This window comes from Thamnophis elegans, chromosome 1 (genome assembly GCF_009769535.1).
Source record: "Thamnophis elegans isolate rThaEle1 chromosome 1, rThaEle1.pri, whole genome shotgun sequence".
NCBI lineage: Eukaryota > Metazoa > Chordata > Lepidosauria > Squamata > Colubridae > Thamnophis > Thamnophis elegans.
In genome coordinates, this window is record NC_045541.1 from 72,805,290 (window position 1) to 72,823,598 (window position 18,309).

An 18,309-nucleotide genomic window follows, 5' to 3' on the forward strand; every position below is an offset into this window, starting at 1 on the left:
TGGCACAATAAAAAGAAACCATAACATTACAACAGATTATGTTTGAAATTCAAAAATTATTAGAAACAACAGGGAGAATTGAGAAGAGATTGGAAAATATAGATTGTAATTTGATGGAAAAATTGAAGATATCCAGCAAATGGAAAAAGTGGATGTTAGAGTCCTAAAAGCCCAAGGGGAAAATGAACAAAGAGGCAAGATAATTGTGGATATTGACAGTGAACTGAGTGTGGTTGGAGATGGAAAGAGTGGAACATGGAAAGGGAAGATAGATGGAAAGGAGTTCTACCCCAGATTTCAAGGTTTAGAAGAAGAAAAAAGAGAAGAATTGATGGATCCAAGGAGAGAAACTTTGACAAACGCACTCCTGATAACCAAAGATAAGCTGATTAAAGAAGCGGACGGAGAGTCTCGAGGTTTTACAAGATATGCAAAAAGCAACAAGTTGGGAAAAGAAGTCCACACAAATTTGATTCAGGATATAACCAGAAGACTAATTCCACAAATGGCAAAAGGCATAAGACTGCACTATTACTGGAAAGACACAGGTTGAGATATGAAAACTAATAACAAAATATTAGTTAAATTTAGTTAAAATTAGAGCATTAAGTTAAAAATGAAGTGATAATGGATATAGTTAAATAAATAATTGATAATGATAACAATGTACACATATGTATTGGTTTGATGAGAGGAAATTTGGTATAAATTCTAAATGGTGATCATGAAAGGAAGTTTAGAAACTCTGTTATGTATAAAAGCTTATAATATTAAAAAAAAAGAGTAAGTCAAATTTAGTTAAACTAAGGCCAAAAAATAAAAAATAAAAATGAAAGGATGACGAATGTTGCTAAATAAATGATTGATAATGATAATAATGTAATATTTGTATTGACATGATAAAAGGGAAATTGGATATAAATTGTAAACAGTGATTAAGAAAGAGGTCTAGAAACTTTGTTATTAAACATAATTATTTTTTTATTTAGAAGTGTCATAAAGATATAATGTTGCTGGATGATATGAGAATAGATAATGGAATGCCATCATGTGGTTTTGCTTTAAATGTTGGAATATTTTATATAAAGGGACATAAAAATAATCATAGTCATATGAAGATTGAGGTATGATAGTAATATATATAAATATATTTGATTTAAAACATATAACTTGATATGAATTGTAGGTGATGACTTTGGAAGGGATGCACAAAAGCTCTTTGTAACCAATTGACACACTCTTTATCATTTGTAATGAAAGATAGTTTTGTGGTGTTTGTTGTGTTTTGTCTGTTTGTGTTTATTCAAAAACAATTTTTTAAAAAAGTATTGCGAAACTATAAAGTTTTATAGGAGAACCCTTAAATGTTAATCCTACAGTTTATTCAGTATAGCAATTTCCTCAACAACACTAGAAAATGACCCCCAATTCAGTGCTGAAGCAGAGAAAATATTCTCCTAAAAACTGGTCCAAGTCACACCACAGGGTGGAATTCCATTAATTTCTCAATCCACTCCTCTTATTTAAGATTAAAAATAAGGTAGTGTTTGAATTAAATTTTTTAGATAAAACCATATAGTCTATTTAAAAAAACGACTAATTTCAAAATGATCGTGTTTTAAGGGGGATGAAGTTTCCAATTATTACAACTGCACCTTCTTATGTTATCTGCCACTTAAGATGAACACATTTGAGGGGGTTGAATGTAGCTCTTTTTAGTCAAAGGGAGAAAGACAGTGGTCTTTCCTATGGCCCAGAGGGCTTCCAATGAGTCTTTAAAGACATCAGTGTCAGGCTATGTAGAAAACAATCACTTTTTAAAAAAGTGATTCTGTTTATTTTAAATGGCTACAGCTTTCAGATCTCAACAGCAGTCTCTCTGATCTTGAACTGAGCGCTTCCTCGTGATATAATGATTCGGTTCTTTAAGTGCAAGAGAGATTGATTGGTATTGACCTGACCAATAGACAACTGCTTGTTTTTAGTTAATCATCCTCCCAATCTACCTAGCCCAAGCCATCTCTTATCTTCCACTGCCAAGGATTGAGAGCTCTCCTTAATTGCTCAAAGACGTTTATGCATAATTCTAAGTGGCATTTTTCTGGTCTATTGTTATATTTAAGGTTAGAGAGTAGTGGTGGTAGGGTTATAAACAGAATTAAATTCTCAATGGGTTATAAACTTTCAAAAAATACTTACTCAGTTTTTGAAAAAAATAAATTTTCCGACTCCCGATATGGAAACGTAGGGCTTTTAATAAGGAGTTTCTTCAAATTTTGGCAATGCTGTATACAATAGGCCAGGATCATCAATTCCATATCAGAATTGCATTGATAAATTATTTCAGTGACACCACATAGTGCATCATTTACAAAATTGTCATCTTGTGTCTCATATAAATAAGCTAAGATTTCTTTTTGCCGACGGAAATTAATTCTTCTGTTAATTTTATTTTTCACCCAGTCTAATAAGAACTCTTTATTCTTAGGAGAAATTTCCCATCCAAATTCTTTTTTCAGCTGCCTCATTCTTTTTTCTTCATTTAAAAAACCAAAAAGAAAGCGAAATCCTACTGCAAAGTCACGCCTAAAAGATTTATGACTTTCTAACAGTGTCTGCAAATTTTTATTCCAGTTTTCAGAATGCTGCTCCTCTCCTTCTTCTAGGACATAAAACAAAGCAGCAAAGAATTCCTGGAAGCTTAAGTGAATGAAGTTATAGGTTTGAATACGATCAATATCCCTTTTGAAGACACTTTGATTCAGAAAGAGGGGGAGGTAGTCTCTCTGATCTAAACTGTGCTTCTTGACTTCTTCCTCCATAAAAAGTATTTGCTGTTTCCAGATTCCTTCTTCAGCCAAAGAGCATAAGCTTTTTACATTTCCTTGGACATCCGGTTTGGATTCTTTATGGTGAAACTTTAATAAACTGGAGAAATACAACATATATATTGCAGTGAGGGTGTATGGTGTCTTCTGAAGATCCTTGCCTCTCTCCATCTCCTGTTTCATCACTGTGCAGATGATCCAACTCACAAGGGGAATGACACACATGGTGAAAAGCGTATCATTTTGTTTAACATATCTGAAAGCGTGGAATTAATCCATATTTATCAGGGTTAAATAACGTTTCAATGCTGGCTGAAGATTTAGCTCTTTTGCTGATGATTTCAAGATGTTTCCTTCCCATCGCCAGAATTTCATCTTCTTTCTCCTCTTCTGATGGGTGATAATCTAGGATGATTAGCTTTGAGTATCTCTGGTTTAGGGCCACATATTCACCAGGCATAGCATTAGGATCTTTGATTGTTGCAAATTTTTGTTTAATGTAGTTTCTGTAATCTAAAGGAAGAATAAAATTAGCCTACACAAGACACCCAATTAAGTGTTGTGCCTCTGTATCTGACTCTTCCTCTGACCAGGAGATGCTGTGACCACCATAAAGACACCCCAGTTGTCATCCTAATTTGGACCAGCAGTATTTTAACTTGAGAGAGAGACACATAAATCATTAGAAGTGATCATCAAATCTTATGACACTCCACATTCCACTACTCTTTATTAATAATGGTGTTCAATAAATCACTTTGATTTGCCCATTTTAAAATGTGAATGCAATAAATACCGTATATACTCGAGTATAGGCCGACCCGAATATAAGCCGAGGCACCTAATTTTACCACAAAAACCTGGAAAAGTTATTGACTCGAGTATAAGCCTAGGATGGGAAATGCAGCAGCTACCGGTAAATTTCAAAAATAAAAATAGATACCAATAATGTTTTTGAATATTTATTTCCTCCCCTGGAGTGGGGAGGAATTGGGGATTTCATAGTATCCTTCCCCTGGAGTGGGGAGGAATTGGGGATTTTGCAGTATCCTACCCCTGGAGGGGGGGGGGAAATGTGGATTTCAGAGTATCCTACCCCTGGAGTGGGGAGGATTTGGGGGATTTCATAGTATCCTTCCCCTGGAGTGGGGAGGGAATGTGGATTTCATAGTATCCTACCCCTGGAGTGGGGAGGATTTGGGGATTTCATAGTATCCTACCCCTGTAGTGGGGAGGGAATGTGGATTTCATAGTATCCTACCCCTGGAGTGGGGAGGATTTGGGGGATTTCATAGTATCCTACCCCTGTAGTGGGGAGGGAATGTGGATTTCATAGTATCCTAACCCCTGGAGTGGGGAGGATTTGGGGGATTTCATAGTATCCTTCCCCTGGAGTGGGGAGGATTTGGGGGATTTCATAGTATCCTACCCCTGTAGTGGGGAGGGAATGTGGATTTCATAGTATCCTACCCCTGGAGTGGGGAGGATTTGGGGGATTTCATAGTATCCTACCCCTGTAGTGGGGAGGGAATGTGGATTTCATAGTATCCTACCCCTGGAGTGGGGAGGATTTGGGGGATTTCATAGTATCCTTCCCCTGGAGTGGGGAGGGAATGTGGATTTCATAGTATCCTACCCCTGGAGTGGGGAGGATTTGGGGGATTTCATAGTATCCTACCCCTGGAGTGGGGAGGATTTGGGGGATTTCATAGTATCCTACCCCTGGAGTGGGGAGGATTTGGGGGATTTCATAGTATCCTTCCCCTGGAGTGGGGGGGGGGAATGTAGATTTCATAGTATCCTTCCCCTGGAGTGGGGAGGATTTGGGGATTTCATAGTATCCTACCCCTGTAGTGGGGAGGAATTGGGGATTTTGCAGTATCCTACCCCTGGAGTGGGGAGATTTGGGGATTTCATAGTATCCTTCCCCTGGCAGGCTAGGAAATGGAATGAACGAGGGGGCAGGCAGGGGAGGGAAACGGAACGAATAAGTGGCCAGGCAGGCTAGCAAATTGAATGAACGAGGGGGCAGGCAGGGGAGGGAAACGGAACGAATAAGTGGCCAGGCAGGCTAGCAAATGGAATGAACGAGGGGGCAGGCAGGGGAGGGAAACGAAACGAATAAGTGGCCAGGCAGGCTAGCAAATGGAATGAACGAGGGGGCAGGCAGGGGAGGGAAACGAAACGAATAAGTGGCCAGGCAGGCTAGCAAATGGAATGAACGAGGGGGCAGGCAGGGGAGGGAAACGGAACGAATAAGTGGCCAGGCAGGCTAGCAAATGGAATGAACGAGGGGGCAGGCAGGGGAGGGAAACGAAACGAATAAGTGGCCAGGCAGGCTAGCAAATGGAATGAACGAGGGGGCAGGCAGGGGAGGGAAACGGAACGAATAAGTGGCCAGGCAGGCTAGCAAATGGAATGAACGAGGGGGCAGGCAGGGGAGGGAAACGGAACGAATAAGTGGCCAGGCAGGCTAGCAAATGGAATGAACGAGGGGGCAGGCAGGGGAGGGAAACGAAACGAATAAGTGGCCAGGCAGGCTAGCAAATGGAATGAACGAGGGGGCAGGCAGGGGAGGGAAACGAAACGAATAAGTGGCCAGGCAGGCTAGCAAATGGAATGAACGAGGGGGCAGGCAGGGGAGGGAAACGGAATGAATAAGTGGCCAGGCAGGCTAGCAAATGGAATGAACGAGGGGGCAGGCAGGGGAGGGAAACGAAACGAATAAGTGGCCAGGCAGGCTAGGAAATGTAATGAACGAGGACAGGCAGGGGAGGGAAACGGAATGAATGAGTGGCCAGGCAGGCTAGGAAACGGAATGAATGAGCGGGCGGGCGGGCGGGCAGGCGAGGAAACAGTCCAGCGGATGGAGCAGAAGCAGCCCCGGGGCTCCGCTACCGCTCCCCGCATTTTTCTGGACGGGGTCTCGCAGGAAGGAATCCCCTCCTCCTCCAACAGGCAACAGCACTGCCGGATCCAGTTGTAGACTCGAGTATAAGCCGAGCCGGCTGTTTTCAGCCCAAAAAGTGGGCTGAAAAACTCGGCTTATACTCGAGTATATACGGTAAGTAGAGATTGGATCTAATTTAACAACATAAGATTAATAATCTTGACATCAAATCTACGTTAAAATATTTAATAATATAGATTATTAAAAATATTTTTTCAACAAAATAATATTTTTTATTTGTAGTTCTCTGGAACATTTGTATAGAAAAAGAATCAATAAACATTGCTATTTTGGAGATGTACCAAGACTAATATCCCATTTAAAATACATTTTTGCAATGTATATTATGTTTGGAAGAGAGATTGTTATATACTTCAGTCAAATTTGGATTTTAACTTTTTGTAATGGTACCTTCTTTTGAACTATTTCATGGAAATGATGGCTGGACAACAGAAATGGATTCTCTGTGTTATTCTTAGCAGTAGGAGGGTTGTATCAATTTATTTATTTCTTTGTTACATTTCTTTGTTTAAGATTGAAAAAAAATGATGGCCTTAATTAATCAATCGACAGAAAACTTTATTTTATTATAAGTTTTGAATAAGTTGTGCAAAAACAGAAACTATGAATGGGCAAGTATAATGTAATACTAAATAACCTCTGCCCTGTTGGGACTTTATTTTAGATAACTTTCCTTACAGAGAAAATGAAACGGAGGGCAAAAAACAGTGAGAGTGGGAACAATTTCCTGCTGGCTTTTCCACTGAGTTTCCCTTTGGGAAGATGGCAGGGAACATTTGAATTCTTCCCTTTCCCTTTCCCTTCTTTTTCTCCTAGTTAGCATTGCAAAACCATCCCAGAGTTTCCTCCTTTAAAGTTTTTGAGGTAATTAATATTTACAGCAGTTTGCATAGAAGGGAAGAAGAAGGGAGAAACTGCTCATGCAAAATTAGTTCTACACATAATTCAATAATTCTTTGAATGATTCCTGTCTTACCTGCTAAAACTGGAAGTTGGCAAGCATCAGCATCTGCAACTAAAGATGAACTAGAATTAGTGAAATACATATAAAAATTGGTAAATCATAGAGTTTTTTGAAAAAAATGCATGGGTGTATATTTTCTATCAATGTCTACATATATAATGTATATTAGATTTCTCATAATTCCTATGCTTTCTATATATTTACAGGTGAAACTTGAAAAATTAGAATATCATGCAAAAGTTCATTTATTTCAGTAATGCAACTTAAAAGGTGAAACTAATATATGAGATGGACTCATTACATGGAAAGCAAGATAGTTCAAGCCGTGATTTGTCATAATTGTGATGATTATGGCGTACAGCTCATGAAAACCCCAAATCCACAATCTCAAAAAATTAGAATATTACATGCAAGCAATAAAACAAAGATTGTACATAGAACAATATGGGACATCTGAAAAGTATAAGCATGCATATGTACTCAGTACTTGGTTTGGGCCTCTTTTGCAGCAATTACTGCTTCAGTGCGGTGTGGCATGGAAGCTATCAGCCTGTGGCACTGCTGAGGTGTTATGGAAGATCAGGATGCTTCAATAGCGGCCTTCAGCTCTTCTGCATTGTTCAGTCTCATGTCTCTCATCTTTCTCTTGGCAATGCCCCATAGAGGTTCAGGTCAGGCGAGTTTGCTGGCCAATCAAGCACAGTAATCCCACGGTCATTGAACCAGGTTTTGGTGCTTTTGGCAGTGTGGGCAGGTGCCACGTCCTGCTGGAAAATGAAGTCAGCATCCCCATAAAGCTCGTCTGCGGAAGAAGCATGAAGTGCTCCAAAATCTCCTGGTAGACTGCTATGTTGACCCTGGACTTAATGAAGTACAGTGGACCAACACCAACAGATGACATGGCTCCCCAAATCAACACAGACTGTGGAAACTTTACACTAGACTTCAAGAATCTTGCAGTGTGTGCCTCGCCATTCTTCCTCCATACACTGGGTCCTTGGTTTCCAAATGAGATGCAAAAGTTGCTCTCATCAGAAAAGAGGACTTTGGACCACTGAGCAACATACCAGGTCTGTTTTTCTTTAGCTCAGGTAAGACGCTTCTGACGTTGTTTGTTGTTCAGGAGCAGCTTGACAAGAGGAATACGACATTTGAAGCCCATGTCCAGGATCTATCTGTGTGTGGTGGCTCGATGCACTGACTGCAGCCTCAGTCCACTCCTTGTGAAAGTCCCCAACACTTTTGAATGGCCTTTTCCTGACAATCCTCTCCAGGCTGCAGTCATCCTTGCTGCTTGTGCACCTTTTTCTTCCACACTTTTCTCTTCCACATAACTTTCTATTAATGTGCTTTGATACAGTACTTCGGGAATATCCAACTTCTTTTGCAATTACCTTTTGAGGCTTTCCTTCCTTATGGAGGGTGTCGATGATGGTTTTCTGCACAACTGTCAGGTCAACAGTCTTTCCCATGATTGTGATTCCTACTGAATGAGACTGAAAGACGATTTAAAGGCTCAGGAACCCTTTGCAGGTGTTATGGCTTAATTAGCTGATTAGAGTGGGACACTTTGAGCCTAGAATATTGCACCTTTTCACAATATTCTAATTTTCTGAGATTATGGATTTGGGGTTTTCATGAGCTGCAAGCCATAATCATCACAATTATGGCAAATCATAGCTTGAACTATCTTGCTTTGCATGTAATGAGTCTATCTCATATATTAGTTTCACCTTTTAAGTTGCATTACTGAAATAAATGAACTTTTGCATGATATTCTAATTTTTCGAGTTTCACCTGTATTTTCCTTTTTCCCCTTTTTCTTTCATAGGCAGCCTTGAAGGGACCAGGAGATCACATGTATTGGTAAAAATTACAGTAGGTAATTGTCCCCTTGCCCTCTCTCCCAGCTCTAGATTGCTTGGAAGAAGGACAACTACCATTAAACCATTATCCCTGTTCCTCAGACATTAAGCCAAAAGAATATCGTGATCAATAGTATCAAAGTCATTCAGAGATCAATTAGGACTAGGACAAATATAGTACCTATGTCCTGGGACCACTTATTAATGTTATCAGTACCATCTCAGGGCGATAACCCAACCTGAAACACAAGTGGAAAGGATCTATATAATCGTTTCCTCCAGTGCGCCTCAGTTGCCAGTCTATCATCTTCTCAAGAACCTTCCCTAAAAAGGGAAATTTGCAGAGCAGACTAAAATTATTCAGTGACAATGGATCCAGTGATAGCTCTTAAGGAGACAGTGAACTGTCACTCCCTTTAAAGTAGATTGTCCTGTCTCCTTGCCCTTGAGTTCCCACTCAACCCCTTCTAGGAAAACAATATGTGGGCCTGAGTGCTCACTGTCTCAGTCAACAGGATCCCCAGTTTCCTTGTGCAGTTTCCTACCATTCATCTCTTTATTTCTATCCTAGTTTCTTTTTCTTAAGGGGATGGTGGGGATAGAAATAATTGCCCTCTTGATAGTGAGGTCTTTCCTGTGTTTGGTGAATGTTCCCCACATTACAATCATCTACAATTTATTTTGCAAGTCTTACATTTGGGAAATTTTGCATACCATTTTCATCACGTCATCAAACTCCCAACTTATATAAGAATTCGTTTGGTTTTTCCAATTGTGTATAGGTCTCTTTCAGGTGTTATAGTTTTAAAGTGAGTGAGCTTTTCACTATATTTCAGACAAATGTAAATTGGATTGTGTCCTCCTTCAAGAATGTTGCTGCTTCTACATAGACCAGTCTGATACCATCAAAGGTTGGTTCCTACCGGTTCGGTCTGGCTGAATAGGTAGTGGAAATCAACCATACTATTCCGAAGCAGTAGCAATGGCAGCCTGGCAATGCCCCCGTATCAATTCCCTGATCCCTGCTGGCTCACCCTATCGCAATCAGTCTGTGCTCTGCAGCTTGCCTGCCTGAAGTGCTGCAGCCCTGATCTGGCTGACAGGTAAGCCTGCAAGTCGCAGCTTTGATAGCTGCCCCTGCCCCCTTCCCTGCAGCATTGCTATGCTTCCCTGCCTTCCATGCAGCCTTCCTGGCATCCCCATCGCCAGCTTGCAAAGGCAGGCAAGTGAAAGGCCATGTGGAAGTCAGGGAAGCACGGCAGGGCCACGAGGAAGGGAGCAAGCAGCCTACTCCCTTCCCCGCAGCCTTGCCATGCTTCCCTGCCTTCCACGTGTCCTTACCAGCAGTCCCCCATGCTCACTTGCTTTTTGAGGTCGGCGTCCAGCCTGACCTGGCCAATTGGTGGGTAGGTGGAAATGCAGATGCTATGCTGGATCTGAGAGGGGGGGGAAGCAATGCTGCGGGAGGGCAAGTGGACATCCTGGGGCTGCTGCACATGCATCTGCTCTGTTTCTGCAAAGGCAGAGACCCCCCCACTGTTGGAAGAAGTGCCCACAGCCACTTCATTCTCTTTGAGAGGCGCCTTGCTTGCCATGGGGAGAAATCAGGGGGAGGGGGAGGAGAAAGCCAAGCTTCTGCTAGGGATGGCCTTCTCCTCCCTCTCCTCCTGATTTCACCCCAGCTATGCCCACCTCATGCCACAGCAAGCGGTGTGTGTGTGTGTGTGTGTGTGTGTGTGTGTGTGTGTGTAAGGGAAGCTGGATGGAACAGATCAGCTGGGAGGCTGGCAAAGGAGCCTTGGTTTCTCCCGCTGTCATGGCTCTTGGACAAAGGAGGCAGGGATGATGGCTGGCGCTCGCTTCCCTTACCACTCACCACCGCTGTCCCTGTGGGACAGAACATCACCTGCCCCCTCCTTGCTGGCTGCAGCCTTGTCCCTGCCTGCCATTCTTAGCTGGGCAACTGGACGGGAAAGCGGCAAGGGGGCGAGTGGTGGTGAGCAGTAGGGGAAGCGAGCGCTGGCCAGGATCCCTGCCTCTTTCCTCTGAGAGCCATAGCAGCAGGGGAAACCGAGGCTCCTTTACCAGTTTCCCAGCTGGCAAAACAAATTTTCGCGTTTCTGTGGGTGTGGCTAGGTGGGGGGCATGTGAATGCATGTGTGTGAGTGACATCAAGTAGGCCATGCCCACTCAGTCTCATGCCCCCCACCTAGCCATGCTGACCGAACCAGTGCTAAAAAATTTGAAACCCAATCTTACATCCAATAGAATGTCAGACCAAGTGAAGCAGGCATATAGGTTGCAACAAGGCACAAAAGAGATTTCTTCATGGGATTTAGACTGTTTTGGGGCCACTTGCTGGCTCTCCATTTTAGGATTCCTGGTGTAGATATGTACACAGAAGATTTTCAGATATTTGGAAGCTGTAATTCCCTAAAGTCAGCTCTCAGTTTCTTTCTACTTGGAGCTTCTGCAAGAGAACGCTGCCCTTCTTTGTTCTCTGTATCCACCCAGCATTACATGCCTTGCTCTCTTCCCTAATAGCAACAATAGCATCAACAGCTGTAAGATGCCTTAATTCTATATCATGTCAGGAAACATGCTAGAAAAAAGGATGGACTCAATTCAACTTTCAAGGATCTCCCTTAAATTTAGATCAATGGACCTATTTCTTGAACTTGGCTTAATATTTTCTTTGACAGTGATAGGAAAGAGCCAAATTGAGTGATAATGTTGATGCTTAACTTAGGTTTGATTCTAGGCTCAAGACAAGGAATCTCAGACTAGAAGGAAAGCCCCACTCTGAAATGCTAAGGTGCCATTGCTAGTCATAATCATCAACAACAAATTGATTAAACAAGATTTACCTGGAAACAAAAAACAATGGGTCTTTATATATTGTCATTTAATTTTAAGCGGAGAGAACATTTCTGTTATATGTTGGGTTTTCTTACCTTTCTTTTCTTCCAGGTTTTTTGCAAGATCATTTCTATTGCATTTTTGAAGGACATCAGTGCACACCTTTAGAGCATCATTTCCATAATGTTGAATTAGGAGATCTACAACTTCTTGTTGGTTAGCTTTCTCCAGTGAACTGTTAGGAATGTTTGGCCTTTCATCATAATTAATAGAATTGAGCCTCCATTTAAATGCTTTAAATTCCATCTCAAGGAGTTCATTCAATGCATTGTAAATATCTTCTTTCACAGTTTTATTCATGTTAACTGTGGGTTACATCCAATCTAAAATTAAAATGAGAGAAACTAATATGGAAAATGAGGTCTGAAGGGATCACATACTTAAGACTGTCTTCAAACAATGCAGATAATGCCTCTATACATAGACATCACTATATTATTGCTAAAAGGAGGTGGAGGACCTCAATTATAGCATCAAAGGCATGGCCAGTGTTTACTGTAGAACAGATCAAGAACTGATAATATGCAAGATACAACTTAAGTTGAAGAAGAAGAGATAAGGTATGATCAGGGGTGAAATGCTACCGGTTCAGGCCGGTTCACCCGAACTAGTAGTAAAAAATGCTACCATTCGCCCAAACCGGTAGTAAAAAAATATGCTTAATTTTTTAAAAAGTTACAATGATCAGCTGTGCTTTTTTTTTTTTTTACCTTTTTTTACTTTTTTAAAGCATTTTTTTACTACCTATTCGCTCAAACCTACAGTAAAAAATGTTAGAAAAAGTTTTTCAAAGTTCCGGTAATCAACTGTGTGACAATCAGCTCTGCCTGATTGTCTGTGAGGTTCTTGCTTGTTGCAGAAGCCATTTTGTGTGAAGTCTAGCTGCTTTTACATTGTGTGTGAATCAGTTGTTCGGCCATGTGTGCCCAGTCACATGACCAGCCGCATCCACCAAGCCACACCCACAGAACTGGTAGGCAAAATTTTTGAATATCACCATTAGGTATGATGTTGAATATATTCCCAATATTTTCAAGGGGTACATCAGGAATTGCTTTGAAATCCTTAACATTATTGATTTAAAAAAACCCCAGAGGAATTATGGAATGTTTTGCATCTTGGAGCGAAGGGAAGGGACGCGACAAGCGGGTATGCAACAGCAACCTTTATTGAGAACAGAGTGACTATGATTCAACGTGGCGTGGTTCGCGCCAAACATTTATACCCCCGGGTTTGAACGAGGAGCCAATGGGGCGTCGAGTAGCTCGACCAATCGGGGTGAGGATTGAACCGGCTCCGCCCGGGAACCAATCAGAAAGGGAGTCCTTTATCCCCGCGCTTGTATTTCCCGCGCTAGTATTCAACACCCCTCCCCCCCTAGTGAAAGAGTCCCTTTAGGAAGGGCAAACATAGTCTCGTAAGTAGGTGGGACGGCGACGTTCTCGTCCCGACCTTCGTAGCTCCCCGGCGGTTGTCGATGGGGGGGGAACCGCCGGTGGAGGTGTGTCTGTGGCGGGGCGGTGGATCTGCGATGTGGCCTCGTGAGATGGCGCTGGCCCCGGGCCCCGTGCCCAATGTCCATTTGTCCGGGGTGGCGTCTCCGTGGCAACAGGAGTGTCCGACAGTGGCTCCGCGCAGTCTGGTTGGGGTGTAGGTTCAGAGTCTCGATAAGGGCTTCGAGGAAGGGAGTAGCCGGGTGAGGCGCGTCTGTCCGAAAAGTTCGTATCGGCTTGTCCCCCGTTCCCCGGGTAGAGGCGGTCCGTTTGGGGGAAGGTCATCGAGGGTGGCCCGTGCTGAGAGTGGGTGTCTGAGATGCTCGGGCCGTCTGTTTCCGTGGGGAGGCGTCGCCTTAACTGGTCCACGTGGCGCCTCCATTGTGTTCCGTCGGCCAGACCGACCCTGAAGGAACAGGGGCCGGTCAGAGCTGTGATGGTTGCGGGAACCCACCGTGGATCCCCCGAAAAGGAGCGGGCCCATACAGGATCCCCTAACTTAAACGCGTGGGAAGGGAGGGCCCCCAGGTTGCTCGGCAGATCCCCTGCGTAAAGTGGATGGAGCCTGTCTAGGGAGGTTCGCAATCTCCTACCCATCAAGAGCTCCGCGGGGCTTTTATTAGTCGTTGGGCAGGGTATGGAGTGCTGGCTCAAGAGGTAAGCTGCCACTCTTTCTTGCCAGTCGCCCTGGTCCATGCGGCCTAAGGCTTCTTTGGCCGAGCGAACTGCGCGCTCCGCCCGGCCGTTACTAGCTGGGTGATAAGGGGCTGTGGCCGCGTGTCTGATTCCTTGTTCTGCCAGGAATTCTTGGAACGTGGTGGAGGTAAACTGGGGCCCATTATCTGAGACTATCACATCCGGTAACCCATGGGTGGCGAACATCTTACGAAGGGCCCTCACTGTACTCTCTGCTGTGGTGGAGGTCATGATTACCAGCTCCACCCACTTGGAGTAAGCATCGACTACTATCATGAAGTTTCGGCCGTGGAAGGGGCCGGCGAAGTCAATGTGTAAACGGGACCATGGGCCTCTAGGGATTTCCCACTCCCGGGGTGCGGCTGTGGGGGGATTCGGCCTAGAGTTTTGGCAGATCCTGCAGCGGCCTACGTAGTCTGCAATTTCCGAATCTAGCAAGGGCCACCACACATAGCTACGGGCTAAGGCTTTCATTCGCGCTATGCCTGGGTGGTTTTTGTGGAGTGCGGGCAGGATTCGTGCCCGCAGGGCTGTGGGGATCACTACCCTATCCCCCCAGACAAGACAACCCCCGTGTAGGGCGAGTTCTGCTTGTCGTGCTTTAAATGGTCGGAATCCTTCCGCAACCTTTTCCGTGGGCCAACCCCTCAAAACCCATGAAGCTACTTGGGATAGGACGGGGTCAGCCTTGGTGCAAGCTGCGACGTCCGCGGCAGAGACGGGGAGGTCGGATTCGGCGATGGACAAAATAGAGAGAGCGGGCACGTGGGCAGTGTCCGTCTCTGGCAAGGGGCAGCGGCTCAGGGCGTCTGCGTGCCCTAGCTGCTTACCTGGACGGTATAACAGCGTATACGAATACGCCGTTAGGAACTCCGTCCAGCGTGTCATGCGGGGAGACAAAATGGGGGGGGGGGTTGGCTTGTCGCCTGCCAGTAGCCCCAGGAGTGGCTTGTGATCCGTGACAAGGGTGAAATTCCTACCATAGAGGTAGTCATGGAACCGCTTAATGCCGGATACTGCAGCCAGGGCTTCTTTATCGATTTGGCTGTAGTTCCGCTCCGTGGAGGAGAGTGTCCGGGAATAGAAGGCTATGGGGGCCTCTGAGCCGTTCGGGAGGGCATGGCTCAGGACCGCCCCTATGCCATAGGGAGAGGCGTCGCAAGTCAGAACTAGGGGCATCCTATCGCTATATTGAATTAGTACTGCCGATGAGGTCAAAATGTCTTTTATAGCCGCGAACGCGTGCGCTTCACGGCTACCCCATTGCCAGGCCGCTGACCGGTCAAGCAGTCGGTGTAGCGGCTCAGCTAGCGACGCCTTGTGGGGAATAAACGGGGCGTAGAAATTTAAAAGCCCCAGGAACGCCTGCAATTCCGCTCTAGAGGTGGGTGCAGGTGCGTTTTTGATGGCGGCAACTTTGGAAGGGGTGGGGTGGATGCCTTGGGCATCAATGAGGAACCCCAAGAATTCTACTTTGGGAACAGCAATTTCGCATTTGCTGCGCTTTAGTTTCAGTCCTGCCTCCCTAAAACGTGTGAGGACCTCCCGCAGTATTTTCAGGAGTTCTGAGTGGCTGGGGGCTGCGACCAGGACGTCATCGAAGTAGGGCACGACGCCTGGGAGCCCGTGGAGCAACTGCTCCATGAGGCTCTGGAAAATCCCCGGGGCAACCGCAACGCCGAATTGGAGGCGGCGGCAGCGGAAGGCCCCGCGGTGGGTGACGATGGTCTGGGCTGTAGCCGCATCGTCGTCTACGGGAAGCTGCTGGTAGGCCTGTGCCATATCTAGCTTGGCGAAAATGCGGCCTTGCCCTAAGGAGTGGAGTAGGTGTTGCACTACGGGGACCGGATATGGATTTGCCTGCAGGGCCAAATTGATGGTCGACTTATAGTCGGCACATATTCTCACCGATCCGTCGGGTTTGACCGGGAGGACTATGGGGGTTTCCCAACGGGCGTGATCCACGGGCTCGATTACCCCTTGCTCTATGAGCTTATCAAGTTCAGCGTCTACCTTTGCTCTCAGTGCGAAGGGGACCCTGCGTGCCTTCAGCCTAATGGGAGCGACCTGGGGATCGAGGCAGAGGGAAATGGGGGTGCCCTTATAACAGCCCAATTTCCCATCGAACACATCTGCGAACTCGTCTAGAACGCTATCTACGGTGAGGGGAACTACCCTGTGCACCCCCTCTATGGTGAGGCCCAAGGCGGGAAACCAATCCAACCCAAGGAGAGCGGGCAGATCGTTCCTGACGATTAGAACTGGGAGTTTCCCCTTAAAGTCTCCGTATTCCACTCGGATGTGGAATATTCCTGCCGTGGGAATCCCATTTCCCTGGTAGTCTAGGAGGGAGACCCCGACGGGGCGCAACTTGCTCTGGGGAACCCCGGGACAAAGGCGGGAAAACTGGGCCCAAGATAGGAGAGAACGGGAAGACCCGGAGTCCACCTCCATTCTACAAAGCTGACCTTCGAGTCGGACGGCGGTGCTGATTTTGCGATCGCCGGCGGGAACGTGGGAAGCCTGGTAGACCACGCAGTCGGCGCTGGAGGGCTGGTAGGTTGAGTGGCAGTCCTCAGCTCGCCTCGCAGGACGTGGCTGTTGGCGGCGTTGCGGTGCCTGGTGCTGGTCGCTGGGCTGCATGAACGATGGGGCTGGCACGAGAGCCCGGCAGACCCTGGCAAGGTGTCCTTCTCCTCGGCAGCGGCGGCAGACGGCAGAACGGAACGGGCAGGATGCGCGGCTGTGGCGGCCGCCGCATCCGCGGCAAGGTGCGTTTGGGGCTGGCTGAGCTGGCGTCGGTGGTTGCAGGTGTGGCTTCCGCTTCGGCTGCGTCCTCATTTGTCCGACGGTTTCCTCCTCCTCGTCTTCAGCAGGAGAGAGGTCGTCGACGAGGTTCGTCTGGGTGGAAGGCCCCGCGGCGGTTTGTGCGGGGGGTTTCATCTGGAGGCGTTCGATGTCGGCCGTGGATTGTTCGGAGAGCTCCGCTGCTCGCGCGGTCTCCACGGCTTGCACCAAGGTGATTTTGTGGTTCCGGAGCATGCGGCTGCGCAAATGTGCGTCGCGGACCCCGCATACAAACTGCTCTACGAGGTTCTCCTCCAGGTCTGCAAAATCGCACTGGGCGGCCACGGTGCGCAAAGCCTCTAGGAACTGGCTGATGGATTCGTTGGGCTTCTGCACTCGGCGGCGGAAGGTGAAGCGGCGTGCGATCAGAGAGGGTGAGGGAGCGTAGTGGTTCCTCAGCCTGGACATCAGCTCGTCCCACCCAAGTTTGTAGGCTGGCCTCGGGGCGGCCAGGGCTCTCGCAGAGGCGAACATGGAAGGCTCACAGCAAGACAAGAAGAAACTGCATTTCTCCTCGTCGGTCTGTGCCTGGTTCCTCGATGCGATTAAGTAGCACTCGAAACGCTCCATGAAGCCGTCCCATGATTCTCCGGCAGATCCAAATGGCGCGAAAGGAGGAAGCGCTGATGCCATCGTGGTGTGGAGCCAGAGAGGGGGAGGAAGAGGGCGGAGAATTTTTTGCGTTCGCTGCCGGAGTTCTCAGCCTGCGATAGCGTTCGTGCTGATTCAGACGCGGTGGCAGCTGGCTCGTTCTCCTCCGTGGTCGCGGGAATCGGTATCCCACCTTCGTCGCCAGTTTTGCATCTTGGAGCGAAGGGAAGGGACGCGACAAGCGGGTATGCAACAGCAACCTTTATTGAGAACAGAGTGACTATGATTCAACGTGGCGTGGTTCGCGCCAAACATTTATACCCCCGGGTTTGAACGAGGAGCCAATGGGGCGTCGAGTAGCTCGACCAATCGGGGTGAGGATTGAACCGGCTCCGCCCGGGAACCAATCAGAAAGGGAGTCCTTTATCCCCGCGCTTGTATTTCCCGCGCTAGTATTCAACAGAATGAATTTCAAGAAGTCATTAAGGATGAGTGTGGAAAGAGACTGTCAGAGTGAAAAAACATGAGAAAGTAATCAGAACAAATGGTGGAAATTGTGGTGAAGAAAAGAGTGGCCAAAGCTAAGAAAGACAATACATTTCAGGAAAGAACTTAGAAGGGACAAGAAGCAGCATTAAAACATTTATAAAGAATTGGAAGAAACAAAGTCTGAAAAGAAGCCATTTTATTATCACAGTGTAAGTTCAAACCTGAGCTTAGACCAATATCTGTTATGTCCACTTCTTATTTTTTTTACAAGCACCACTTCAAGTATCACTTCTGATGCTTCCTCTGCCAGAGCAATTCAGTTTGCAAGGAGCAGCCTAGTATTGGTGATCAGGAAAAAAGCCACTCTTAAAGGAAGCATATGTAATGCCTTTGGCACTTTTTTTATTCCAGGCTTCAACAAGGCACCAACAGGAAACTTGCCAATCACCCATCAGGAATCAATCAGATCTATAAAATCTCTTGGATGGGTTATTTAATGAGATTATTCTGCTACAGAATTTGATAGCAAAACTGAGCTGATCCTGCCAAATTCTTCAAAGAAACCTAATGGATCATCAAAAATATCAATTTAGAGTTATCCCTCGAAGTACAAGTGGCCAGATTCAATTTATCCTATTTCAGAGAT

At 45.9% G+C, this 18,309-nt stretch overlaps 1 protein-coding gene across 1 annotated transcript in view; it reads right to left on the bottom strand.

Moving 5' to 3' along the window:
- LOC116519790 (NACHT, LRR and PYD domains-containing protein 12-like) overlaps nucleotides 1–18,309 on the bottom strand; it is a 59,421-nt gene that overhangs the window by 37,433 nt on the left and 3,679 nt on the right. Inside the window, 4 exon segments of the mRNA XM_032233831.1 lie at nucleotides 2,200–3,086; nucleotides 3,088–3,341; nucleotides 6,776–6,814; nucleotides 11,583–11,870. Of these exon segments, the coding sequence (XP_032089722.1) occupies nucleotides 2,200–3,086; nucleotides 3,088–3,341; nucleotides 6,776–6,814; nucleotides 11,583–11,847 (1,445 nt within the window). The 5' untranslated portion in view covers nucleotides 11,848–11,870.